General features: G+C 39.9%; 1 protein-coding gene across 4 annotated transcripts in view; it reads right to left on the minus strand.

Annotated features, from left to right (window-relative positions):
* Positions 1 to 22,783, minus strand: part of TLN2 (talin 2) — a 301,840-nt gene that overhangs the window by 121,659 nt on the left and 157,398 nt on the right. For all 4 annotated transcript variants that reach the window (XM_067534804.1, XM_067534801.1, XM_067534802.1 and 1 more), the window contains 9 exons: positions 22,019 to 22,123; positions 18,494 to 18,649; positions 17,281 to 17,382; positions 14,506 to 14,582; positions 7,826 to 8,006; positions 5,386 to 5,499; positions 4,338 to 4,446; positions 3,396 to 3,604; positions 1,777 to 1,875 (listed from right to left, as the gene is read on the minus strand). In XM_067534804.1, coding sequence (XP_067390905.1) covers positions 1,777 to 1,875; positions 3,396 to 3,604; positions 4,338 to 4,446; positions 5,386 to 5,499; positions 7,826 to 8,006; positions 14,506 to 14,582; positions 17,281 to 17,382; positions 18,494 to 18,649; positions 22,019 to 22,123 — 1,152 coding nt within the window. The remainder of the gene's footprint in view (positions 1 to 1,776; positions 1,876 to 3,395; positions 3,605 to 4,337; positions 4,447 to 5,385; positions 5,500 to 7,825; positions 8,007 to 14,505; positions 14,583 to 17,280; positions 17,383 to 18,493; positions 18,650 to 22,018; positions 22,124 to 22,783) is intronic.

The following is a 22,783-nucleotide window of genomic DNA, read 5'->3' on the forward strand; positions in this document are numbered from 1 at the left end:
AACAGGTTACTAAGATGAGTGAATAGATCACCATTTGGAAATTGGAAAAATTACACGCTTTGGATTTGTAATGGCCAAATGCAAGATATTAACTTTACAGAATCATAGAAGATTAGGGCTGGAAGGGACCTCTGGAGGTCATCTAGTCCAAACCCCTGCTCAAAGCAAGACCAACCTCAACTAAATCATCCCAGCCAGGGTTTTGTGAAGCCGGGCCTTAAAAACCAGTAACTGGAGTGCAATTTAGAGCTGTAATTTCAGAGTAAACATGTGGGACTACATCGCTGTAAGAACATGTGAAGTTAGTTACTAGATACGCACACTCAAAACATCACAGGTAAGTGGTGATCTACAGCCATAGATTTTACCTAAAGTAAAGATGAAGATTTCAGATGACAAAATGATAGCTAATTACGGACAGGTGTGTAACTCTGCGTGTTAAATACAAAGTACGTACTGTACAGAAGAGCAACAGAAAACGGCACGGCAAACTTAATTCATAAAAGGGTGCAAACAGTGTGGCTTGGGGGGAGAAGGGACGCTATACATTTGCCAGAACACCTTTCTTTCACACTAGAAACTATTAGCTCCAAGCTGACACTCCTCAGAGGTCCCAGCTCCAGAAGATATTTTCCTCTTGAAGAAAAATGCATTTGGTTGTTTGAAGCTCTAAAAGTGGTTTAATACTTGTATTGCTATAATTCCAATACACAACCTCGCTTACAATTCTGCTTTCAATATGCTTTGGTTATGTCTGGTACAACAGAGCTGGACTGAGACTCTCCAAATTACCAAGTTATTTTGTTTAGCAGCATGCCTTCCTGGACATTACATGAGTAGTTTTTCAATGTAATTTTAAGTATTATGTTCACTAAATGCAGTAGGTACTCAAAGACAGTACTTTAACCTGCTGTATCAATGCTCCGGCAAACAACAAAACTGCTGCCTAAACGTACCAAAATACTGGATTTATACAATCATAATGGCCCTATCACTCACTGAATGCATATTGTATAAGCAAGTAGTACTAAAATGGTCTGAACTGCACAGGAGAGAAAACAGTATATATTTTGTGCACTGGATTTTAACTGTGGGGCAGAATAAAATCATATAAGTCTCATGAATTTGGCAAGTTATAGTAAACAAAAAAACCCCGAAAAACCAAAATTTATAAAAGGACTAGAAGGGCAGGTAATGGGCCCCCGATACTGACTGATATGTCTAGGCTCTTCCATAAAAAAGTAATGATGCATGGGGCTGTCATAAATATTGGACAATGAGTAAAACGTTACTGAAATGCGTAGACAGCTTTATTGTACGATAAAAATGTTTAAATTGGCCATTAAGTGCTGTTGGGATATGTGTCTATCTGCTGTTGTGAATTACTTCTCTTTGGTTCTAAGACAAACCTGTTCTTGGCACCAAGAAAAATAATCCAGGCATATTTCTTATCGAGCATTTAAGGACAATGGTTCTAACCTACTAATGGATGACTGGGGTATTAATCCACTAATTGATAATGTTCCTCATCTTAAATGGGATGAAAGAGGAAAGTGTTAAGAGAAATAAAAGAAAACTAAATTTTTAATCCTACTAAAGATTTGGATCAGTTCAAATTTGGAACAAAAATTAGACATTTTTCCACCTTAATCAAAGTGAAATACAAAAGACTTGCAACACAGACGTAGGATGACATTACTGGAAACCTTATAGACAGTAGCAAGCTCCATTATGAAATTATATGTTTCTGGCAGTAAGCAATTCACATGACCTTACCTGAAATCTTTCATCAGTTTCATTCTCTCCTATCTGTCTCAGGAGCTCCCCACTGGCTTGCCCAATACTTCCAGCTGCAGTTAAAACTGTTTGGCGAGGCTAGAAAGATATCACATAGACACAAAACGAATGAAAAGCAAGTATGATTTTCTTTAACTTTGGCTTTCTCTCAAGACACCTTTGTTAACCACCTTATTGTATTCAGGGTAATGCCACTGAAATCTCTACTCAAGACACCTCTTGGAGTATTCTTACTTTTCCATATTCCTACTTAATTTATCCTGCAGCACCCTAATGGAACATGTATGAATATGCTACTGACTGAAGATGAAATCTGATCAGCTTTAACATAATATCATAGCAGCCGAAGGAAAGGTATGTGTTGGACAGCTTTTATTGCAATCCACTTGGAAGAGGTCACAGATTTCTGGTTTTGCCTTAAAGCTGCAAAGATCCAGGGCAAACTGGTTGCAGACACTAAAACTCAGGTCAGGTTGTCTGAAATATTAAATTCTGTCTTGGTCAATACAATTTCCTATTTCCATAAAATTTCGATGGAGACCTTATCTTCATTCTCCTTTTATCTGCTGCTACATGCAACCCTGATATTAAATAAAAAGAAAAAAAAAATCAGGTATCAGTCCCACTTACTTCCCCCATAACTTGTAATTGAGTTTTTATAGTATTTGAGATAAGAGAAAAAAGTGGTAACAGTTTTTTCCAACCTTTCCCATAACAATAGGGAATGGAAAATTACAGTGTATTCAGACTGCCTCAATTTAAAAAGTAAAAAAAAAAAATCAAAACCACACCCCCTCCCCCCCACCAAAAAAACCCTACAAGAAACCTCCAGCAAAAAAGGAATGAATAGAGGAGTTGATAGCAGGTTTCTGTCAAATAACGAATACACAAATCAAGATTTTTTAGGGTTGAATTAATTTCCCCTTCTCTGCTCCTAGAGTTCACATCACCAAGTCAGTCCCCCAACCACTGCCACGCATCTCTGATGACTGATTAGCATCTTACTGGGACTGTTCGCAATTGGCACTGTGCCGCAGTCCAGCTTCAAAGCCAGGGACTTGATTTTTCAATACTAGCCAATAGCCAGAGAACAGTAATTTATCAGTGGCCACCTGAAGGCTTTGCGAACAGCTTGTGAAAATCTACTTATAAAGAACATTATAAATATTTGTGTAACGTAACAGCCGATAATGCATACAACACCAAAAACTGAACCTGCACCATTTACAATATAAAGGCATGAATGGATACAGCAGCGTGGACACAGTATAGTGAAACGGCTGGCTGATATTTTAAAGAGGAAACAGATGGGTGAATATTAACTGGGAGGCTGTTCTAGGATCAAGGAGCCGTATTTAAAGGCATGAAATCAGAGGTATGTGGAAGACACAAACAAAGCAGTCAGGAAAAGTACTGGATCGTCTCTTGGGCAGTATAGGAGAAACAGGGGCAGAAGAGGGTTGGGAAAAAACACTGCCTGGAAAGAGCCATTCTGCTCAATTGGATAAATTCTTTAGACAAAAACATTTTAATCGAGGGTTATGCATTTCAGCCAAGGAGCGCGTGTGAAAGCTCACTGATTCCTTCCGTAGTCTCACCTCTCCTGAGGTGGGCTGCACAGCTTTCAGCAGGTCCGAGACGGCGCCAGCCAGAGTCCGAGCTGCTTTTAGGAGGTCCTCCCCACTTCCGACTTCATCGTCCATTAGGGCAGCAAGCAGTTTCACACCCTTGGACATCTCCGTCAGGTTGGAAGAGATGGTTGTAATTGCACATCCCACGGCCGTGTAATCCGTGTCAACTGGGTCACCTGCAGGACAAAGGGCTCTGCATGAGTGAAGGGAGCGATAAGCGTGCAGCGGCACATAGTGCAGCACAAGCTAGTTTCTGCTGAGATAATTAGTTGTAAATCTGAAGGGGGTAAAGCAGACTTGGATACATAATTCAGGCATCACTTTGAAAATGTAACATCTACTATCCACTTTTCTTGCCCATAGTAATGGACATATGTACGTTGTAATGGAATTTTTTCTCTTCACTACTGTCCTGGTAAGAAAACCATCCACAATTTCAGTTACCTCTCCCATAGTCACTATTCGGAGGGACCCTAATTAATGCAGTATTGGGCACTGGTTGCTTCTAAACATCTTATATCTAACTTGCAATTCAGAGCACAACTCCCTGAAAAACCGTGTATGACACAGGATTAGACAAACCAGAGCAAGCCATTTGTCCACAGAACTAAGTAACCTGGCTCTAGGAGTGGCCAATAAATGATACTTCAGAAGAGCCTTATAAAATTTTAATCTCAGTTACCTGAGGTGAGTAAAATATTAGGTTTTATCTTTATCAGGGGAGTGTAAAGAGATTCTGCGTGGATGTCAGTAAATTAAAGACAACAAGGTCTGCTTCAGACAAAAACGCCATTTGTGTATTTGGAGGAAAATATGTTCCTGAACATCTCCTGGGCAGCCTCCATCTTCTTGAAAATAGATTGGTATATACACAACAGCAGCCTGGCAATGTCCAAATGTCCAATTTACCTGCTGTGAGGTTAACAACAGAGGCAGTTCCTGCAGTAATAGCATCAACCTGAGAGTGAATTTCATGTTTTGATTCATCAACTTTGTTCTGAACCCATACTCTCGATGCCTAGAAAGCAACAACATCAGAGTATTAAGGACTGCAGGGCTATGCTGCAAGAGAAAGAAATTCAAGACAGGGTAAAGGGTAAGGTTCTCTACAGGCCCTTCATTCTTTCAGAAGCCTTTTAAATGACACAGATGGCATCAACTAAGCTTGTGGGTTGAAATAGAGTTTCTCCTTATTGTAACTGCTAGATCATAGGTTGACAGCTCTGATTTCTGGGTGAACGCCATAAACACAGTGTCAAAATAGTGCATATCGAAGGACCATAGATCATCATCTGGTTCTTCATGGGGGCTCACCAATCCTATTGGCTCTACTCCAGCCCAAAACTGGATCCAAACTGATGTTCCAGAGCTGACAGGCTCCATATGCCATTAACATAGCTAAGAAACCACGTAAGACTATTTAAACAGACAGGCTTGTCTGTTTTGCTGGTTTGTTGAGAGACATATTTCTATAGCCAAAACCAGGTGAGGAACCTTGAGATGTGTCTGACAGGATTACACACCCTTCTTTAGGGTCATGAGCTCTCTCTACACAAGTTGTGCCTTCTTCAGCATCTTGGCTTTGCTTTACAGCCACTCCTTTCATTTCTCCCCTCAGGAGCAACTTGCTACAACAGTCCAGGAGGCAATCTCCTCCTGATTTACTGACTCAAGTTTTTTCCCAGACACACACGTGGAGACCCATTGAAGTAAACGTGATGGTCAGGGTGTGCAGAGAGGGACAACTGCGTCCACGGTGTATAGCCTCAGAAGGTTAATGAGAGTCAAACAGAACAAGATATTCTTACACGCATTCCTTAAAGTAAACAAGGATTTTCATCTCATTTATAAAGCAGCTGAGATCGCAATCTGCATCCAGGGACAATGAGTAAGCTGTGCAATAAATACCTCAAGCCATTTAGATGAATCCCTATAGGGATTGCATGAATCAACTCACCATATCTTGTCCTAGAGGTGGTAGGTTATCGACTTCATTGAGGTCGGACTGTGCCTGCTGAACAGCGTGCATACTAGTATTAATAGTCCCCATCAAGGCCTGCTGTGCTGAGGTCTGTGAAATAGACAAGGAAAATCGGTGCTTGCCAAGATGCAAGGGATGGTTTAGGTGGGTCTGAAGTGTTTCTGCTTTACACTAAGTAAATGAGATTAAATCATGAGACATGTGTAAAGGGTGAATTTTATTTCGATTGTTTTGTTTCTAGCCTCAGGCTCCTTCTGGGTCATAAAGAAAGAATACTAGCACAGGTATGAATGGTACGGGTTTGTCACAGAGCCTGAATGGGCAGTTTGGTTTCTAAGCATCACACTAGTGCTCTAGATAGGTCAGTAAAGATTATTGTCCCAAGAATTTATTCTACCCTTCCACAATTTGGGGATAAAGGACCAGAACAACTAAACTTACAACCAATACATCATTGTCAGTGTTAACAGGTCTAAATGCCAGGTCCAAGAAAGCACTTACTAATTAGCTCCCTATCTCCTCACTGCTTTTGATTCCCTTCTTTACTTACTACATACAATTTCAGGATTCCTTAGTGGCTAACCCACTTCAGTGGAGAAACTCCCAGCATTAATCGACCTTACTAGCGGCACCTTGTTCCCAGATGCATGTCTTTGGTCCCAAACCTGGAAGAGGAATCTTGAGAAAAAAGATGGGAAAGGAAGCGACAACCAAATCCAGGCAGCCTCCCAAGGCACCTGACTGTACAACTCTGGGAAACTTGATCAGTTCCAGTGCAGAAGATAAAAACTGGATGAGTTTCTTTAAGCAAGAGGAAGCTTTTCAGTACAGTAATTCTTTTCTTTTAATTGAGAACATGAACAACTCCCAAACTGCAGAAGTGTCATGGGTCCTGCAAAATCCTAAGAACTTCACAGTAAAAATACAAAGTTTTCACTCATAGGACTGTCCTGTCCTCAGCGCACCTTTTTTCTTGAACAATTTATGCTCTTTCCTAAGTCCACATTGCACGTGAAAGCAGAAAAGGCATTCATGCTCCAGGCCCCGTTTTGACAAACCAACTCAAGGACTTCTCTAGTTTCTGACAGATGGGGAGAGTTTTTGCTGTAACTGTGTTAGTTTGCATAAATCTTTCATAAACAGAGCTAAGGGTAAGCTAATATTAAAACACAAAGGGCAGAAAAGAAACTTAAAGGCAAATATTAAAAACTGGAGCCTGATGACCAGTAACATTTGAGCCAACAGGGATAATGAGGATTTGACCATAAGTGGATCCTCAGTGATTTCCAGTGCTATGGTTTTAGTTTGAGTCTGAATTTATCTTCCTAGTCCCTCCTGGTCTTGCAGAAAGAGCTGACTATCATGTTTTAAGATTTTTATCATCTAACAATGCAACATGTTAACTCAGACATTTCTCTGACTCAATCTCAAGGCTGTTTAAAATATTTTGTTATTCTCAGTTACATGTATTTGTAAAAAGCTGGATTCTCACAATAAACATGCCTACTATTGATGGGAAAAAAGTACTAGTGTCTTTTTGACATTCTATGAATGTGAACATGAGTTTTGAATTTACTTCCAGAATAGCATCATCAGTTTCCTGGAATCTGATACTACTTTAGCTTCATCAGGAGTAATTCTAAAATCGGATTGACAGCTATGTGATAAGGCTGCTGCGGAGCTGAAGGCTTTGAAATGGTGCAGAATGAGCATGTACTGCTCTATGTATTACCTACTGACTGGTAAATTAATATTCTTCTGGATTATGCTGCTAGTGACATTATGAAAATCTGCCTTTTCGTTAGAGTATCTAGAGCATGTGTATAGGTCTTCTTTAATAGATCCTTTTAAATGAAATAAATAGCCTCAGTCAACACATGTTTAAAACTTGGTAAACAGAAAGGGTAACTCTTTTATAGTCACAGTTGTATAGAGAAATTAAAACAACTATTTAATACACACTAAAAAACCCCAGAGTATTTACTTGGAGCTAGCAACAGACTTCATAGGAATATCCAAAGCAGAAAGTGATACCTAGAGAGGTGATTTTTTAGAACAATGTGAAGAGATACATATTGTATTTTTCATTCAATACTGCTTGCCTTTGCCAACAATACTCAGCCTTCCTGTCCTTTTTCCCAGCCCAGGTAAAATTGATTTTTTAAGGCAAAGAGGGAGAAGTAAAAAAAAAAAAAAAGGTGCAAATATGACAATATGGTACTCAGTGTGATTCAAGGAAATTGAAAGCATGCAATTCAACAGGAGAGTCAGCCACACAGTGTGCGTAAAATAACCCAGACAGCCCCCAGTCCTTATCTGATAACACAGCGCATGCGCATGCTTATTTTATACTGCTCTCAGCACAGGCTACCCATGCTGGTTTCCAAGGACATTACAAAACAAAGAGGTTGCTCACCAGGGGAGGCATGTGGCCTCTGTGCATTTGCCCAATCATGACTTGTTGCTGGGGAGAAGGCATGCTGCCAATATTGAAAGTCTCCGGGCCACTGGAGCCTGACCGCATAACAGCAGGCAAGGCCACCGAGCCATGTTCTACCTTCCCTGTTCGGTTGAACTGCTGCTGCAAGATCGTCGATCTGAAAATGGAATGTATGTTAGAACATGGCAGCAAACGTCTAGCAGCGAACAGCAGAGTTTCTGTGGGCGTCTGGCCTAAGAGAAGGGTGGTGATTCTGTGCTCTGCCCTGATCAAGAGTGATTTGTTCCAGTATGTGGCTTGTCTCAGTGCTTGCTGATGCCCTTTAACCAGTGCTGACCTCGTTTGCCTAGGTTAAAAAGCTAGTCACTAGCAAACAAACACTGGAGCAGTGAACAGCTAGCAGATAACAGCAGTTTCTGTGGGAGCTGGCAAGAGGGAGTTGGGGGAGAGCCCCCCACTTTCTTTTTCTCTAGGAATAGGGTCTAGAAAGAGAACAGAATAGTGGCTACTGAGGCAGCACTAGAAGTGACCGGCAGAGGAGGAGAAGAGAAAAAGGATGGTCGGATACAGAAGCTGCAGGTGTACATCATCCTTGATGGGGTATCTATGGGAAACTATTTATGCCTAACAGAACTCATGGCAGAGAAGTTCAATGACTAGAGATACAGCTGGAGACAAAGATGAAACTCAGACAGGATTTGAAGGTATAATGCAGGAGAGGAGAGAAGGTGGTACAGACATCAAGATTTGCAGACACCTGCTGAACTAAAGGACCAGGAGAGGGGACTGCCAGAAGAGGAGAGTGACCTACGGAAGAACGTGACCATGAAGGACAAAGCTGAGGAAGAGATACGCTTGCGGTGGTGAAATTGAGTTGAGTAACACGTTTGCTGCACTGGGAATGAGGAGGAGAAACAGACAGGAGATGGGGTGGCGAGGAAGAAAAGAAGGGAGCCAGTCCTTGTAGCAGAGAGGAAGAGATGACAGAGATAGCCAGGGACCAGAGACTATAGAAAAATGAGGATGATGTACAGGGGACTGCAGAAGAGAATGTAAAACAAATTCATCCCAACACCAGGAAGAGACAGGTTTATGTGACTGGGGACTCCATATTCAGAAGAATCGACAGGTCTGTCACCAGACGAGATCTACAGAACAGAAGTGTGTGCTGTCTGCCAGGATCAAGGGCATGAAATGTGGACATAAAGCTGAAAAGGACGTGATAGATAACACTTTTGTTCATCCAGTCTTCACTTGAACCAACAAAAAGTGATGTAATTTTAGACTTTGTTTTAGTAAATAGCAAGGACATCACAAAAGAGCTGGTCATCGGAAATAACCTTGGATCGAATGATCACAAGCTGATTCTGTTTACATTAAATGGAAGGATAATCAAAACCAGGTCATCGACTATGGCTTCTGATTTCAAAAGGGCAGACTTTGGGATATTAGGGAACTAGTTAAAGAAGTCAGCTGGATTGAACAGCTCAAGGACTTAGACTTACATGCAGAGGCGGCTTGGAATTTCTTCAAATCAACTATACAAAAACTGAAATTCATATTCCAAGAAAGGGGAAAAAACTTGTAGGGAAATGCTACAGACCCAGCTGGAAAAGTAACCACCTCACAAAGGTTATTAGGAGTAAGCAGAAAGTCTATAGGGAATGGAAAAAGGGATTGGTCAGCAAAGAAAGCTAGCTCGTTGAAGTTAGAAAATGTAGGAGGACAGTCAGACCTGCTAAAAGTCAAGCTAAAATAGCTCTTGCCAAGGAAATTAAAATAAATAAAAAGAGAGTTTTTTTAGTTATATAAATAACAAGAGAATAAGGAAGAATGAGGTTGGTCTCATGTGGAGATTAAAAATAATCTAGTTATGGCCCAAAAATTAAATGAATACTTTGCCTCAGTTTTCAATAACAATGATAATATGGAACATATGCATGAAGGGCAGTATGGCTGATGGAAATGAGTTTCTAGAAAGGGAAATCACATCTGAAGTAGAAGAAAAATGTAAAGAGTTTAATGCACTCAAATCGAGGAGACCAGATAATTTCCATCCCAGAATACTGAAAGAACAGACACATGAAATTGCTGGTAGAATAGGAAGGATTTTTAATAAATCTATCTATTTGGGGTAGTACCATAAGACTGGAGAATAGCTAACATTGCACCTATATTTAAAAAGGGGGGGAGGAGGAGGGGAATGATCCGGACCATTACAGACTTGTCAATCTGACCTCAGTAGTATACAGTGTTTTAGAGCAAATTGTAAAAGAAAGAATTATTACATTCGTAGAGATGAACAGTAAAGGGGATATAATGCAACATGTGTTTACCAGATGAACCTGATGTCCTTCTTTGATAAAATAACTGATTATTTTAGATAAGGGAAGTGCTGTAGATCTAATATACCTGGACTTCATTAAAGCATTTGAGATGATACCACTTGGGAAATTATTAGTTACATTAGAGATGATGGGGATCAGTGCAAGCGTGTAAGATGGAAAGGAATTGGCTAAAGAGAAGGCTATGGGTTGTGCTGAAAGGTGAATTATCAAACAGTAGAGAGGTTACTAGTGGAGTTCCTCAAGGATTGGTCTTGGGACCAATCATTCAATATTTTAATTAATGACCTTGGCACAAAAAATAAGAGTTTACTAATGAAATTTGTTGATGATACAAAGTTGGGACGAATCGTTAATACTGAGAAGGATTGGAATATTATTAAGGAACATTTGGAAGGAACCTGAAGACTGGAGTGACAGAAATGGGTGAAAATTCAATAGTATATAGTGCAAGGTAATGCACCAAGGGTCTAATAATAAGAATTTCTGCTACAAGCCGGGGGCTCATCAGTTGGAAGCGACAGAGGAGAGAGACCCGTGTGTGTGTGTGTGTGTGTGTGGGTCAATCACAGGATGAACATTAGCCACCAATGTGATGTGGCTGTGAAAGAGACAAATGTGATCTCAGGATATATTAGGTGAGGCATTTCCAGTACAGACAGAGAAGTATTAAGGCTGTTATACAAGGCATGGATAAGAGCTCATCTGGAATAATGTGTACAATTCTGGTCACCCATGTTCAAGGAAGATTAATTTAAACTGGAACAGGTGCAGAGAAGAGCTATTAGGATGATCGGGGAATTGAGGGCCTAACGTATAGGAGGAAACTGGAAGAGCAGGGCTTGCTTAGACTTGCAAAAAGAAGGCTGACAGGGGATATGATCGCTCTTTATAAATAAACTGGGGATAAATACCAGGGAGGGTGAAGAGCTATGTCAGTGAAAGGAGAAAGTTGGCACAAGAACAAATGGATATAAACTAGCCAGGAACAAATTCAGGCTGGAAATTAGAAGGTTTCTAACCATCAAAGGGGTGAGGCTCTGAAACAGCCTCCCAATAGGAGTTGTGGGTCAAACAACTTAATTAACTGGACAAACTTATGAGTGCAGTTGTATGATGGATTGCTTGTGATGGCGGGGGGCAGGGCTCAACAGCCCTGGAGCTCACATCTGATTTATGTCTTAAGTTGCTTCAGAGTTTCAGCCAGCCACCTGCAGGAGGTCAGGAATGGATTCCCCTTCAATGTCTTCTGGGAGGTTTTTTTGTTTTGTTCTGCTTTTTTTTATTTCCCTCCTCTGAAGTATCAGGATGGCTACAGCTGGAGATGGATAGTAGTCAAGATGGGCCAGGGCTCTGAGGTGGCACCAAGCATTCTCTCTCTCAGTTGTTAATCAAGCTGGCTCTTGCTCACACGCTCAGGGTCTAACTCATCACCATACGAGAGGTCGGGAAGGAATTTTCCCCAGCTCAGACTGGCAGTGACCTTGGGTTTTTTTTTTACCTTTCTCTGCAGTGGATGAATGGAGTCACCTACCAGGATTATCCGAGTATATCTTATTGAATCATTTCACTGCCATTGCAGAAGCCTCTGTAGCCTATAGCACTAGTCTGCCTTTCTTATATTCACTGCCTTCCATTATATTCAGCAGTAATGCAAGGAACCTACAGGCCTGTACACTGTAAGACATGAGCTTCAGCAAGTTGGAATAAGGCTATGACCTTTGAACAGATAAACTTTGAACAGATAAATGGCCCAACAGGAAACCCCAAGTATTTCTAACCACAGGTACATGATCCAACTACAAGGTGTCATGGCAACGAATTGACGTACATAACAGGTACATGAGCTACATCCGCAGATATCTAACTACAAGAAGGCCATGGGTAAATGAACTGATGTATATGACAATAAGTTTAGATAATCGATATACTAACCAATAGGAGAAGGACACACCAACATCAGTAAGGTGAGAAAATACAAATAAGGGAAAGGGAAAAATTCCCTACTGAATATGCATCAAACATAGTGGCATCAGCGTATCATATTACTAAAAGTTACACCCCAGCCTAGGGGCAGTAGGCGAAGGAGATGAAATCCTTGGGAGGCGCCAGAATGATAGCCACTGGTGATGAGGGGGAAGGAGAAGGTGATGAGGAAGATGATGGCTAACATTTCATTCAGGCTGTTCTACAAGGGACGGTGAGAGTATATGGATGTGCAGCTGTACATTCCATAGTCTTTCCATCACCCTTACTGCATTGGGGTGTTTGTGCCTGTGCTAAATGTACTGAAGTATTTTTTGTAAATATAGAGGAGTTTCTACAGTGCGAGTGCTGTAACTGTGCACATCGGGGTTCCCAACTCTATAATTGGGACAAGAACCTGTCAATCCTCAAAGTGATAACTGGGGATTCTTAAGCAATCAATATAATCTATAGGTCAGGCTACACCTCGAGCACTGGTGCCCCTTGGTCCCTCCTATTCTCTGCTGGTGGCACATGACAGTCTAGTCTCCTGTGGGTCTCATTTACTTTGGTCTCATTTCCATTGCCAGGTTTAGTGTGAGGGTTCTCAGTGGTGTTGGTGGTCAATGATATACACAAGGCCAGACTAGACAATCTAGTGGTCCCTTCTGGCTTAAACTCTGTGACTCTATGAGCTCCTATAACCTAATTCTTGGCTGTTGTCCTTCCCTTTAAGTTTCTAAGCAAGGATGTTTACATTGGGTGAACTGCTTAAATTCCCATCAATGTATTCTACCACCAACCATTGTACAAATTGTTATTTGTATTACCAAAGACCTAGTCATACAACAGGAACCCTTTGTGCTGGGTGCTGTACAAACACAGAACAAAAAGAAGGTCCCTGCCCACAGGGGTTTATAGTCTAAGTTTGCTATATCTTCAGTGTCTGACAAACCACTTATCTGTAACATTGCTATCTAAAAAGGTGATGAAGGAAAAATGGAATGTATGACCTTGTTGTATTTATTGTTATGATCTCACTGCATCTCACAAAGATAAATAGCAGAGACTGGGAGCTGCGTCACTGAAAGTAGGATCTCACAGTTTTGCTTCAACTATGCCACAGTAGGACTATCAACTATATAAAGACAAATGTTTTGGAGATACATTTTTCCAAGCACTCCTTAGAGTCGGGATAAAATTTGTATCCCTTCTTCCAACCTGTATGTATTTGCATTCAGCCCCTAATAGTAATGTACTACTCATGTTAAATATAGTGTAACCTCCAATAGTTGGAGGTATTGGCACGAGTTTTGATTTAAAGAGCAACAACATGCCATGGGAAAAAAAAAAAAAGGTGTAATTTCAGTTACAGATGGATATTGTCCAGGTATATCCATTTATTATAGTTTTTGAGCTTCTAAACACAGCATTTACAGCAATAGAACACATTCTGGAAGCCATTTGGAATCATAAGTGTGAAAAGGAAGCATGCACTATGCTAAACGTGCACTATGCTAAAGCTAAAAATTCATGTACGGCCACATAAAAGATCTAACCATTCATTTCCTGTAAGCCATATGTTTAAAACTAAATCTCGGTCAGACCTTCACACATTGTAGAGACACAACCATCCTCTCCTTCTGAGTTCAGAGAAGAGGCTTAAGTTAGGCCTCATTATACCTCACATTGCGCTGAAACGGTTTCTGTTACTTAACTGTAAAGAGCCAATCAAATATTCCTTTTCAAGTGCACCACTAGCTTTTTGACTCTTTTCAGTAACCCTGTATGATCCGTCCCACCCCCCCCAATGAAACCCCAGCTGCCCTCAATTTGTGCTGCACTGTGAGCCAAAGCCCCCACACCTTGTTTTTAGCAGCATCTGAAAGGTTATTGATGGATATTTTCCATAATAAACAAATCTCTGCTAATGAGTCACAGAATAAAACTATATGCAAACCCCAATAAAAGCCACCCATTTAGCAAACGTGAGCTAACAAAAGCTAGTAAATAGTCACAAACAGAACACACAACCTTTCATTAGTACAACTCTGCATGCAGATCGCTACTCTCAATTCCATAGTTCGTGGCTCAAATCACCACAACGGTGCATACTTTACACCAAATAATAGTCTTAGGACAAAACAACAGACTTCTGAACAAAGCTTAAGTCTGCAGAAGAGCATGGAGTCAGAATTGTTTTCGGTTAAATTATCCTCCAGTTTAGTAATTCTTCGAAGGACAAAAATATATGAAATCATATCTGGGAACAAAGAAAACTACCCACTGCTTATTAAATGTTTCACTCTTACGGATAGAACAATTTTTCCCATTCCACAAACTCACTTCTTAGGCGACACAGATTCTTCCAACATTGTTGATTCCTCATCTCCTTCAAGCCCAAATCTATCCTTACTTTGTTTCTGGAAAAAAAAACGAAAATGTAACTACTTATGTGGCATTTTAATTTCATTTCATTTTTTGAACTCATCTATCTTTATTTTGTCATTAGATTACACAAATTGTGTCAAGTCATCTGCATGCTCTCTCTCTAGTGCTACAGCATGATTTTTTGGTATTTTCATATGTAAGCGGGCACTCTGTGACAGGATAGCTCTCCATGTCGTGGGTGCAGTAGAGAAGAGAAAGGCCACAGAAACTTCAGCATCCAGAACAGGGCAAAACAATCTGGGCTCCCAGCACTGGTGGAGTTAAGGTGCATAAGGGGAGAAGCCTAGCATGGATGGCAGCGTGAGCAGGCTTTGTTTATAAATAAGACAAAGCGCTTGCCCGTTCCAGCAATCAGCACCACCTACTAGATAGCATGTTTTATAGAGGCTTAAATCTACCAAGCTCTTTCACGTGGACAGTGGCGCCCCCTACCCATTCCCTTAGTGTGACTCAGCAGCGCACACAACCGCCATCCAGCAGCAAATGGGAAGCCTTGTCGGTACGCACCGCTCACAGGAACTGGTGCATACAACTCTACTACAAGGTATCTTGTATTCAGAAGTGCCCATATGTGAACCAGTATACCATTGAAGGACACAAATGAGCACCACAAGAAAAGTAAGATGCCAAGTGTTACATGGCGCCAGATTCATTTCTTTTTCACAGTTTTCTGGAAACTTAGATTCAGAAAGGTTCATTTCCGATGTGAATTATTTACAATAATGTAAGAGAAGTAAATGTGCACAGGCAAGTTAAACGGGGCTGTGAACTGAAATATTCTTCACAAGCAAGCGACAGTAGAGAGGCCTGGTAAGTTGTGGAAGAAATGCCTTGTAGCAATCCATTTCTGAGAACAGCCTTGGCCTTGTAGCAGTCATTATATTGGGGCAATGATGAGAGACAGCTATATCACTGGAGGTAGTTTAATGGGAACTCTCTTTACCCATGAAAAAACGCTCTTTCATTTCAGCTCAAGCTCAGTGTGGAATGAAACAGGCCATTCATTTTTAGAGCCGAGATTCTTTGAAACTTCAACATTTTTACTCTCCTATTAGTGTAAGGGAAAGTTAAAGAAAAAAAATAGGAGCACCTCAAGCTGCTGGATTTCCCCATGTAAAGCAAATCATCTACCACTGACAAATTGCAGGGACAAAATTTCTTTTTGGGTCCTCAGTGTGACATCAGACCCAGGGATATAGCATAAGGGAAAGTTGTGGCAGAAAATCTGCACCAGAATAGTTAGTTAGCAATGCTCTGAAAATCGACATGACAAGATTTCTACATCACTGTAGGTGATAAACAGATGTGGCAGAGAGAAAACTCAAGTTTGACAACTGGAAACAGTATGCTTCTCATTCAAGCCATGACATATAATGGGAGTTTATTTGTTAACCTATTCCTATTTCACTCATTTAGAAGCTGGTTGAGTAAGCAGATTTTAAAGAAGACATCAGAGGATTGATTTGGGAGTGGACATGGGCACATCTGTATGCTCTCAGTACATACCAAGAACCCGCCTTACCTTGGAACTGGTACAATTTAGTCCTTTGAACGCAAGTTTCTACATGAACTAAAATTTGAACATATTTAGTGCTCATTAAATTTGGAACTGACAATGCTGGCTTCAGCCAGTCTTAGAAAGAGAGCTGTGATGAATATTGGCAATCCACCCCAGCCCCAAATTGCAACATTCCTGATACAGTAGGCCTGGAGTTCCCCTAAATAGAAATCCTCAATCCTACTGAAATGTCCAGTTGTCTGTTACTTCTCTGACATGAACAAATGGTTATAATGGATTATGCTGTAGTTTGCTCTAATCCTAATAAAATTTGTCAACGATAAGCACACAGTAGTATTTAAGATACCACGTTTCCCACACCAAGTGCTTAGAAAACAACTAGTAACCATGTGGCATTTGTTGGTAAACGCTAATGTGTGTTGGTAACTACTGCAGTTATGCATTAAATCACAAGTAAAAACTATTTTGAACAGTCAAGGTGAAAATCAACACATCCTGCCGTGCAGTCCCTACAAAACTCAGTTTCAAAATAGTCTGATTCATTTACAAGGAAGCAAATCTGGGTTTTCTTCCTTTGACCACAAATATAAAATGAAGTATTTAAGTCTGGCGGTTACTGAAGGTAATATTCTTCACACAATACTTATCCTTAAATTTTGACAGGAACATTTCTTTGATTTTTGGTGCAGTTTATGTCAACAGACTCAGGACAATTCTAATCTAGTCTTTAGTGGAGTTAGCATGTTTGCTTCCTAAATAACGCCCCACTCACTCACTTTATGGTTTATTCTCCACAGTTAAGGAGAAAGCTTTGGGCCATTATTCTCTTGATATAAGCCCACTGATATGTAGCAGTTTTCCTGAAAGGTAGTCCACTTAAGTGCCTAAGCATACTAAGCTAAGTCTTCTAAACCATTCCCTCAATATGGTTAATATCTTCATTATTATTTCTATAAATGCTTCTTGATTGTAGTTAATTTGAACTATTTTGTAGGAGTTCTTGCTACAAGCAAGACACAGCAAAGAAAAATTATATGTAGTTAGCTTGACAAGAGAAAGTGAACTACTGCTACCAAGTAACCTATCTTTTGTGAGAGAGACATTGCATTTACTAATTTTACTGCAATTTTACTGACATCCTTAAGTTTTACCTTTTTCAAGATGATATCAATGTAACCTGCAATGAGTTGAGAGATCTGTTCTCCTTCAGTGGTTTGTACTGAGTAGTAACTTTCTTGATATTCACCAAAATCCTGAGGGGAAAAAAGGTATAACAAACAATTCACCCTTGAGAAAGAATTTAAATAAATGAACATCAGCTGGGTCAAGCTGACCACAAATTAGAGATCAAGGGAAATAAAAATTCAATTTTCTTTTGCTTTGAATCCAGCAAGCTCATATCGAACATGTAAGGGTCAGGGCCAACTCCAAAGCCAAAACCCAATAAAAACAGCTAAAATTTGCTTTTTCCCTTTGATGTCTTATTACAGCTAATGGCAGATGAAACCATTCCAAGGCTCCACAATAAACTATGTGGGGGGGAAAGGCTCTTTCTCTTGGACCTATTTCACACATTTATTGATTTTAAGGCCAGAATGAACCATTAAATCATATAATGTGACCTCCTACGTGTCATACAGGCCACAGAATTTCACCCAATACCCTTGCACCGAGTCTAGAAACTTGTGTTTGACTAAACCTTGTCTTCCAGAAAGACAACCAGTAGTCTGAAAACTTCAAGAGATGGAAAATCCACCATTTCCCTTGGCAGTTTGGTCCAGTGGTTACTTTCCGTCACTTAAAAACGTGTGCCTTATTTCTAATTTAATTGTGTCTGAATTCAGCTTCCAGCCATTAGATCTTGATATGCCTTTCTCCACTACTCTGAAGAACCACCAGCATCTTCTCCCTATGAAGGTACTTAGACACCATTATCAAGTCATTTCTCAATCATCTTTTTGATAAGCTAAACAAATTGAGCTCTTTAAGTCTCTCACTGTAAGGCATTTTCTTTAGCCCTATTTAGTCTCACAGTCTGTCTGTCAGTATTATACTGCACTCTGAATTGCAAGGTGTCAGAGACAATCAGGAAAGTATGAAAACCTTGATTATTCACAATTAAAATTAGCAGATGTCAGGCAAATGGCACTTTAAAGCAGTGCTTTGAATAATCAGGGCTGTGCTACGTACATGAGACAATGTGTTGGCCATGAAAATATTGGCCCAGTTGTTTCTTTAGGTCTAAATAGTTTTAAACATTGCCTAAAAGTCTATAGAGCCATTCAATTTAGTGCGTCAATCCACGCTCCTTTCTTCACGACAGACAGAACCTTCCTTCTCTGTAACACCACACAGAAAGAGTACCAGAGTGAAGCTTTTTGGAGAGGCAGCCCAGCGCTTGACAGTCGTCAGTGGCCATTCCTGCAACACCTCCTTGGTCCTCTCATCCACACGCATCACTGAGTCTTTGGTAATACCCAGTAAACGAGGAACCAGCTTGTTTTTGCCCTTCATTTTTTCCTGTAATGGAAACATGAAGGGTTATTTTTCATTTATCAACTGATATATGTTAGAACAGCAAAGGTGGAAGCAGACTGGGAATGACCATGACTGAGTAACTTAGAAAACAGAAGAGCTAGACGCACTGCAAAGGACAATTCACATGCTGAAATTCAGTTTCTCTGGATATGGCAAGTGCATGAATTAATTTAATGTTGACACATTGCTAGAAATATGGTTATGTGGCTGCAGTGGGTTAGCATATGAGAAACATTATGCCAGCAGTCCTTGTAATAACCAAATGCGCAGGTGAAGGAGGTAGCCATGAATAAAATACAATTTGCAGATGGTTCAGCATGAAGCAACTTCTTTGTTATAAACCCAAATTTGCCCACGAAGGCAATAAAAAAACTGATCAGATAAGTTTAAACTTCTTCATGTTTATTAACTCATTTAAACACTATGCTACAATTAAAAAGTAAGTGCAGATCCTAGTCAGCAGTTACCAATAACCTGAGAAGACCAATTCATTTACAATAAACTTGCAGAACTTCATTGCATGCCCCGATCTGCTGAAGTTCAAGAAGCTAATGGCTTAGAGTCAAGTTCAGAACACCTAAACACAAGGAGTTCACAACACTTCATATTCAGAGCCTCAAGGTTCATTGTGGTTTTTTTATCTGAGCTACAACATGGTTAAATTAAATGCTTAAAGGGGCTCGGTCCAGAGTTATCCTATTAGAGATGCACAACTCTGAACAGACACCAGAATTAAGTGGTCTGGTACACATCTCCGGTGATTTTTAGACTATGGGCTTAATTCTCCAATGCGCCCCACCTTGTGCAGTCATTTACACTGGTATCAGGTGACTATCATCACCATTGTGGTTTGGCAGCAACTTACAGTCACTTTGTACTGATTGAAGTGACGATCCAAACTACAGAACAATGGCCCATCAAGTCCTATAACTATTGCTTGATTTTCTTTCTAGGTGGTCCACATCTATCACACTTGGCATCTTAGATGCAGATGTGAGCCAACGGATTTCATAGCAAAATGCTACTCATGTTCTAAGCTTTACTCAGGTCTTGAGAATCTGCCTTCACCCCTAACCTGTTACAGCTTGAAGACATTAAACTGCAGTTAACCTTCACTGTGCAATTCAGCACATGTAACTGCTTGTGGTGGGGAAAAGAACTCTTCCTTCAAATAAAATAGGCAGTTTAGAGTCCAAGTCTTTGAAAGTTATTTTTGACTACCATGGCGACGATACTGTTGTAAATTAGCTTTCCAATTTATAAATTACAGTGGAAAAAGCTCACATGACAGTTCAATGACCAGTTCCCACCAGCAAGACTAAAAAGCGTGTTAGGCAATATACTGTAAATTTGCCTCCAGTGCCTCTTCTCTGTAGAATTTCTGGTGGTGTTTTATGGAGAAAATGAAGATTTAGTAGGAAGCAACAGAGATGAAGGACTCCCTGGTTAACATGAGGCACAGTCAGCCACATTTATTATACGTCATCGTTCTAAAACATTGTTTTTACTAACCATTTAAACAACTTTACCCACGTAAGCATCACTATGAGGGGGTCTCTGAAGGCTGAGAGGTGCTGCCATTTAAGGGCTGAGCATACTGCCTCTGTATCCCTTAAAGCCCACAGAGTAAGGACCAGATACCAATTTACTGTGTGACAAAAACATCTATCATCAAATGCAAATGAGTCTGTATGTTCTGTTCCCCCAGAATTCATTTTATGTTGTGGGCTGCAGAGAATCAACTTCTATTTACCTCCTAGGTCCTTTGTTCGATATCAGACCTGAACTCCAAATTATTCCACCTTCCTCTCATACACTTCTTTCAGACTGAAGTTCTATGCCATAGTTACACAATGATTCAGTTACTATTTGCTTTAAATTACATGAAAAATCATGGAGTCAAATTGACGCATTCACGAAAATGCAAGGGTAAGTATTTCTGTCTTCGGCCCAACAATGCAGTTAGCCATTGCTGAAAAATCTGACTGAATTCTCAACTTGATTGCTTGCTGTAAATGTGCAAACTTGTGGGGTTTTAATATTTCAGTTACTGAAAACTGCACAGATATTTTCATGATAGCTTATAATATACAACTTCATAGATGACCTGATGAAACCAGTGTGAAACCATCACTTGCTTTATTGCGCTTTCTAAATAATTCCAGCATTTTTTTCTTTTAAAATTTATGCCCTAAGTAAGTTTAATTACTTAGGATTCTGAAGAACCATTTAGTTCTTCATTCATAATTCACTATATTGGAAGCCACTTAATTCATTTGCAAAAGAATTTAATGCACATAATGGTAATGAAGTATTTAGGTTTTGCAAGAAAAGAAAACAAAGTTTAGAAAATGGAATAAATAGAGAGAGCAAAATCAAATAAGCATGTAATAGGTATTCCTGGGAAGCTGCCAAATGCACACCATATAGTCTCTCCAGTAGACAAAATTAATATTGGCCTATGATGTCTGAAAACAACAGCCTCAGATATTGAGTAGGGGTGAGAAGATTCAGCCTCTGCACCTTGATCATTTAAAGAAAACTTTTCCAGCTTCACCGATTCTTTACAGAGCTGAGATTCTACTTTTCTAGGTCTCCATAAAAAGGTATCTAATAAGATAGCATTGCTTGCACTTAAAGGAGCAAAAGCTGATTAATGAATTCAAGATTTTAGATTAAGAAAGTTATCATCCATTGCACTTTCTGCAGAGCACCTACATGTTCCAATGACACTTGACAGACTGAGGATCCTAATTTTAGACTGCAGTCCTGTTCTACCTCCCTCCTTACCTGTACCATCTGATTTAGAAAACACTGATCAAGCAATGATTCAAGCCTTATTTAACAGCAGCAAAACAATCCTATAGCTGCCCAGTCATGATTTAGTTGTCTTTTCCAAATTATGAACTTACTGTAATTTTAAATGCAGGAAAATGCAAGTCATTAAGCTGATGGCTATAGTCTTATTATGAAGTGTAAGAGAAAATAAATGCACAATTTAGAATATGGTTCTTATAAGACACAGATTTCAATATGCACATTCAGGTAAGTCTCTAGCCCCCAAGCGGGGGAAAGCAGACTTGCGGCATTTTTCTAAATACTTTGATAAGAAAATATTTTGGTTGGTCAATTAGTTAAAGACTGAGCAAAGATGCCTTTGACTTGGCCAGCTGAATCTAGCACAAAGGGGGCCCTGATCTGATTGGTGTGCTACCAAAACACAATTCAACAAGCCATGTTTTTAGTGGAAGAAGCTGTCCTACAGTTTGGCTATTGAAACTTTGCTTTAGGAAAGTGGTCTGGGGCAATACATAACCAAGCACATCTATTGTGATCAAAATCCAAACTTACCTTAACAAGAAAAAAGGACACTCCGTATGTCCTGAGGGAGCGTGCTAGCTTCACATACTTCACTTTGGCTTCAATTTCAGTCATCTCTCCACAGTTTTTGTGTTCCTACAACAAGAGCTCAGTTTTACATTGTATAACTTAGAATGAATAGAAATAATGCCCACTGGAAACTATGAAAAGCACTGAAAGTGATGTGCGCCAGCTTTTAACTGATTGGGGCTGCTTTTTAATTGTGAAACTAATTAAATCAAAATATCACTGGGCAGAAATGTTAGCACGGTTATATATTCAAATTTTCTGACAAAGAATTATGGGAACAAGCTGCCTAAAGGGGAAGTTTCTGCCTAAACATCATCAGTTATGATTATCCCTCAAATCATGGAAGCTTAATAACCCTTCAAAAAACTTTCAGATCTTACATAAAGCCACGCCGGATATTCCCAGCATTCACACAAATGACCCATCTTTTAAAAATCCTGCTACACTGAGCGCATGGTAGCCTGTGGACTTCAATGTCACATGATAATTAGGCAACACAATAGTTCCGTGTATTAGTTTTAAACTTGACACCTGTCATTTTCACTGATCTACTTTCACTACACAAGCCTTTATTTTGTATATCATCTAGCATCCTTTTCACTTCCTTTCTAAGGTAAACAGACCCAATCATTTCTCTCTCTGCAAGCTTTTTCCATGTCCCTAATCATTTTGATGCTTTCCTCTGAACTCCTCGCCCTCTGTTGTATCCTTTTTGAGATATTTCTA

The sequence above is a fragment of the Emydura macquarii genome, unplaced genomic scaffold, assembly GCF_026122565.2.
Source record: "Emydura macquarii macquarii isolate MOO-44397 ecotype Brisbane River unplaced genomic scaffold, CSIRO-AGI_Emac_v2 contig_3451, whole genome shotgun sequence".
Taxonomy (NCBI): Eukaryota; Metazoa; Chordata; order Testudines; family Chelidae; genus Emydura; species Emydura macquarii.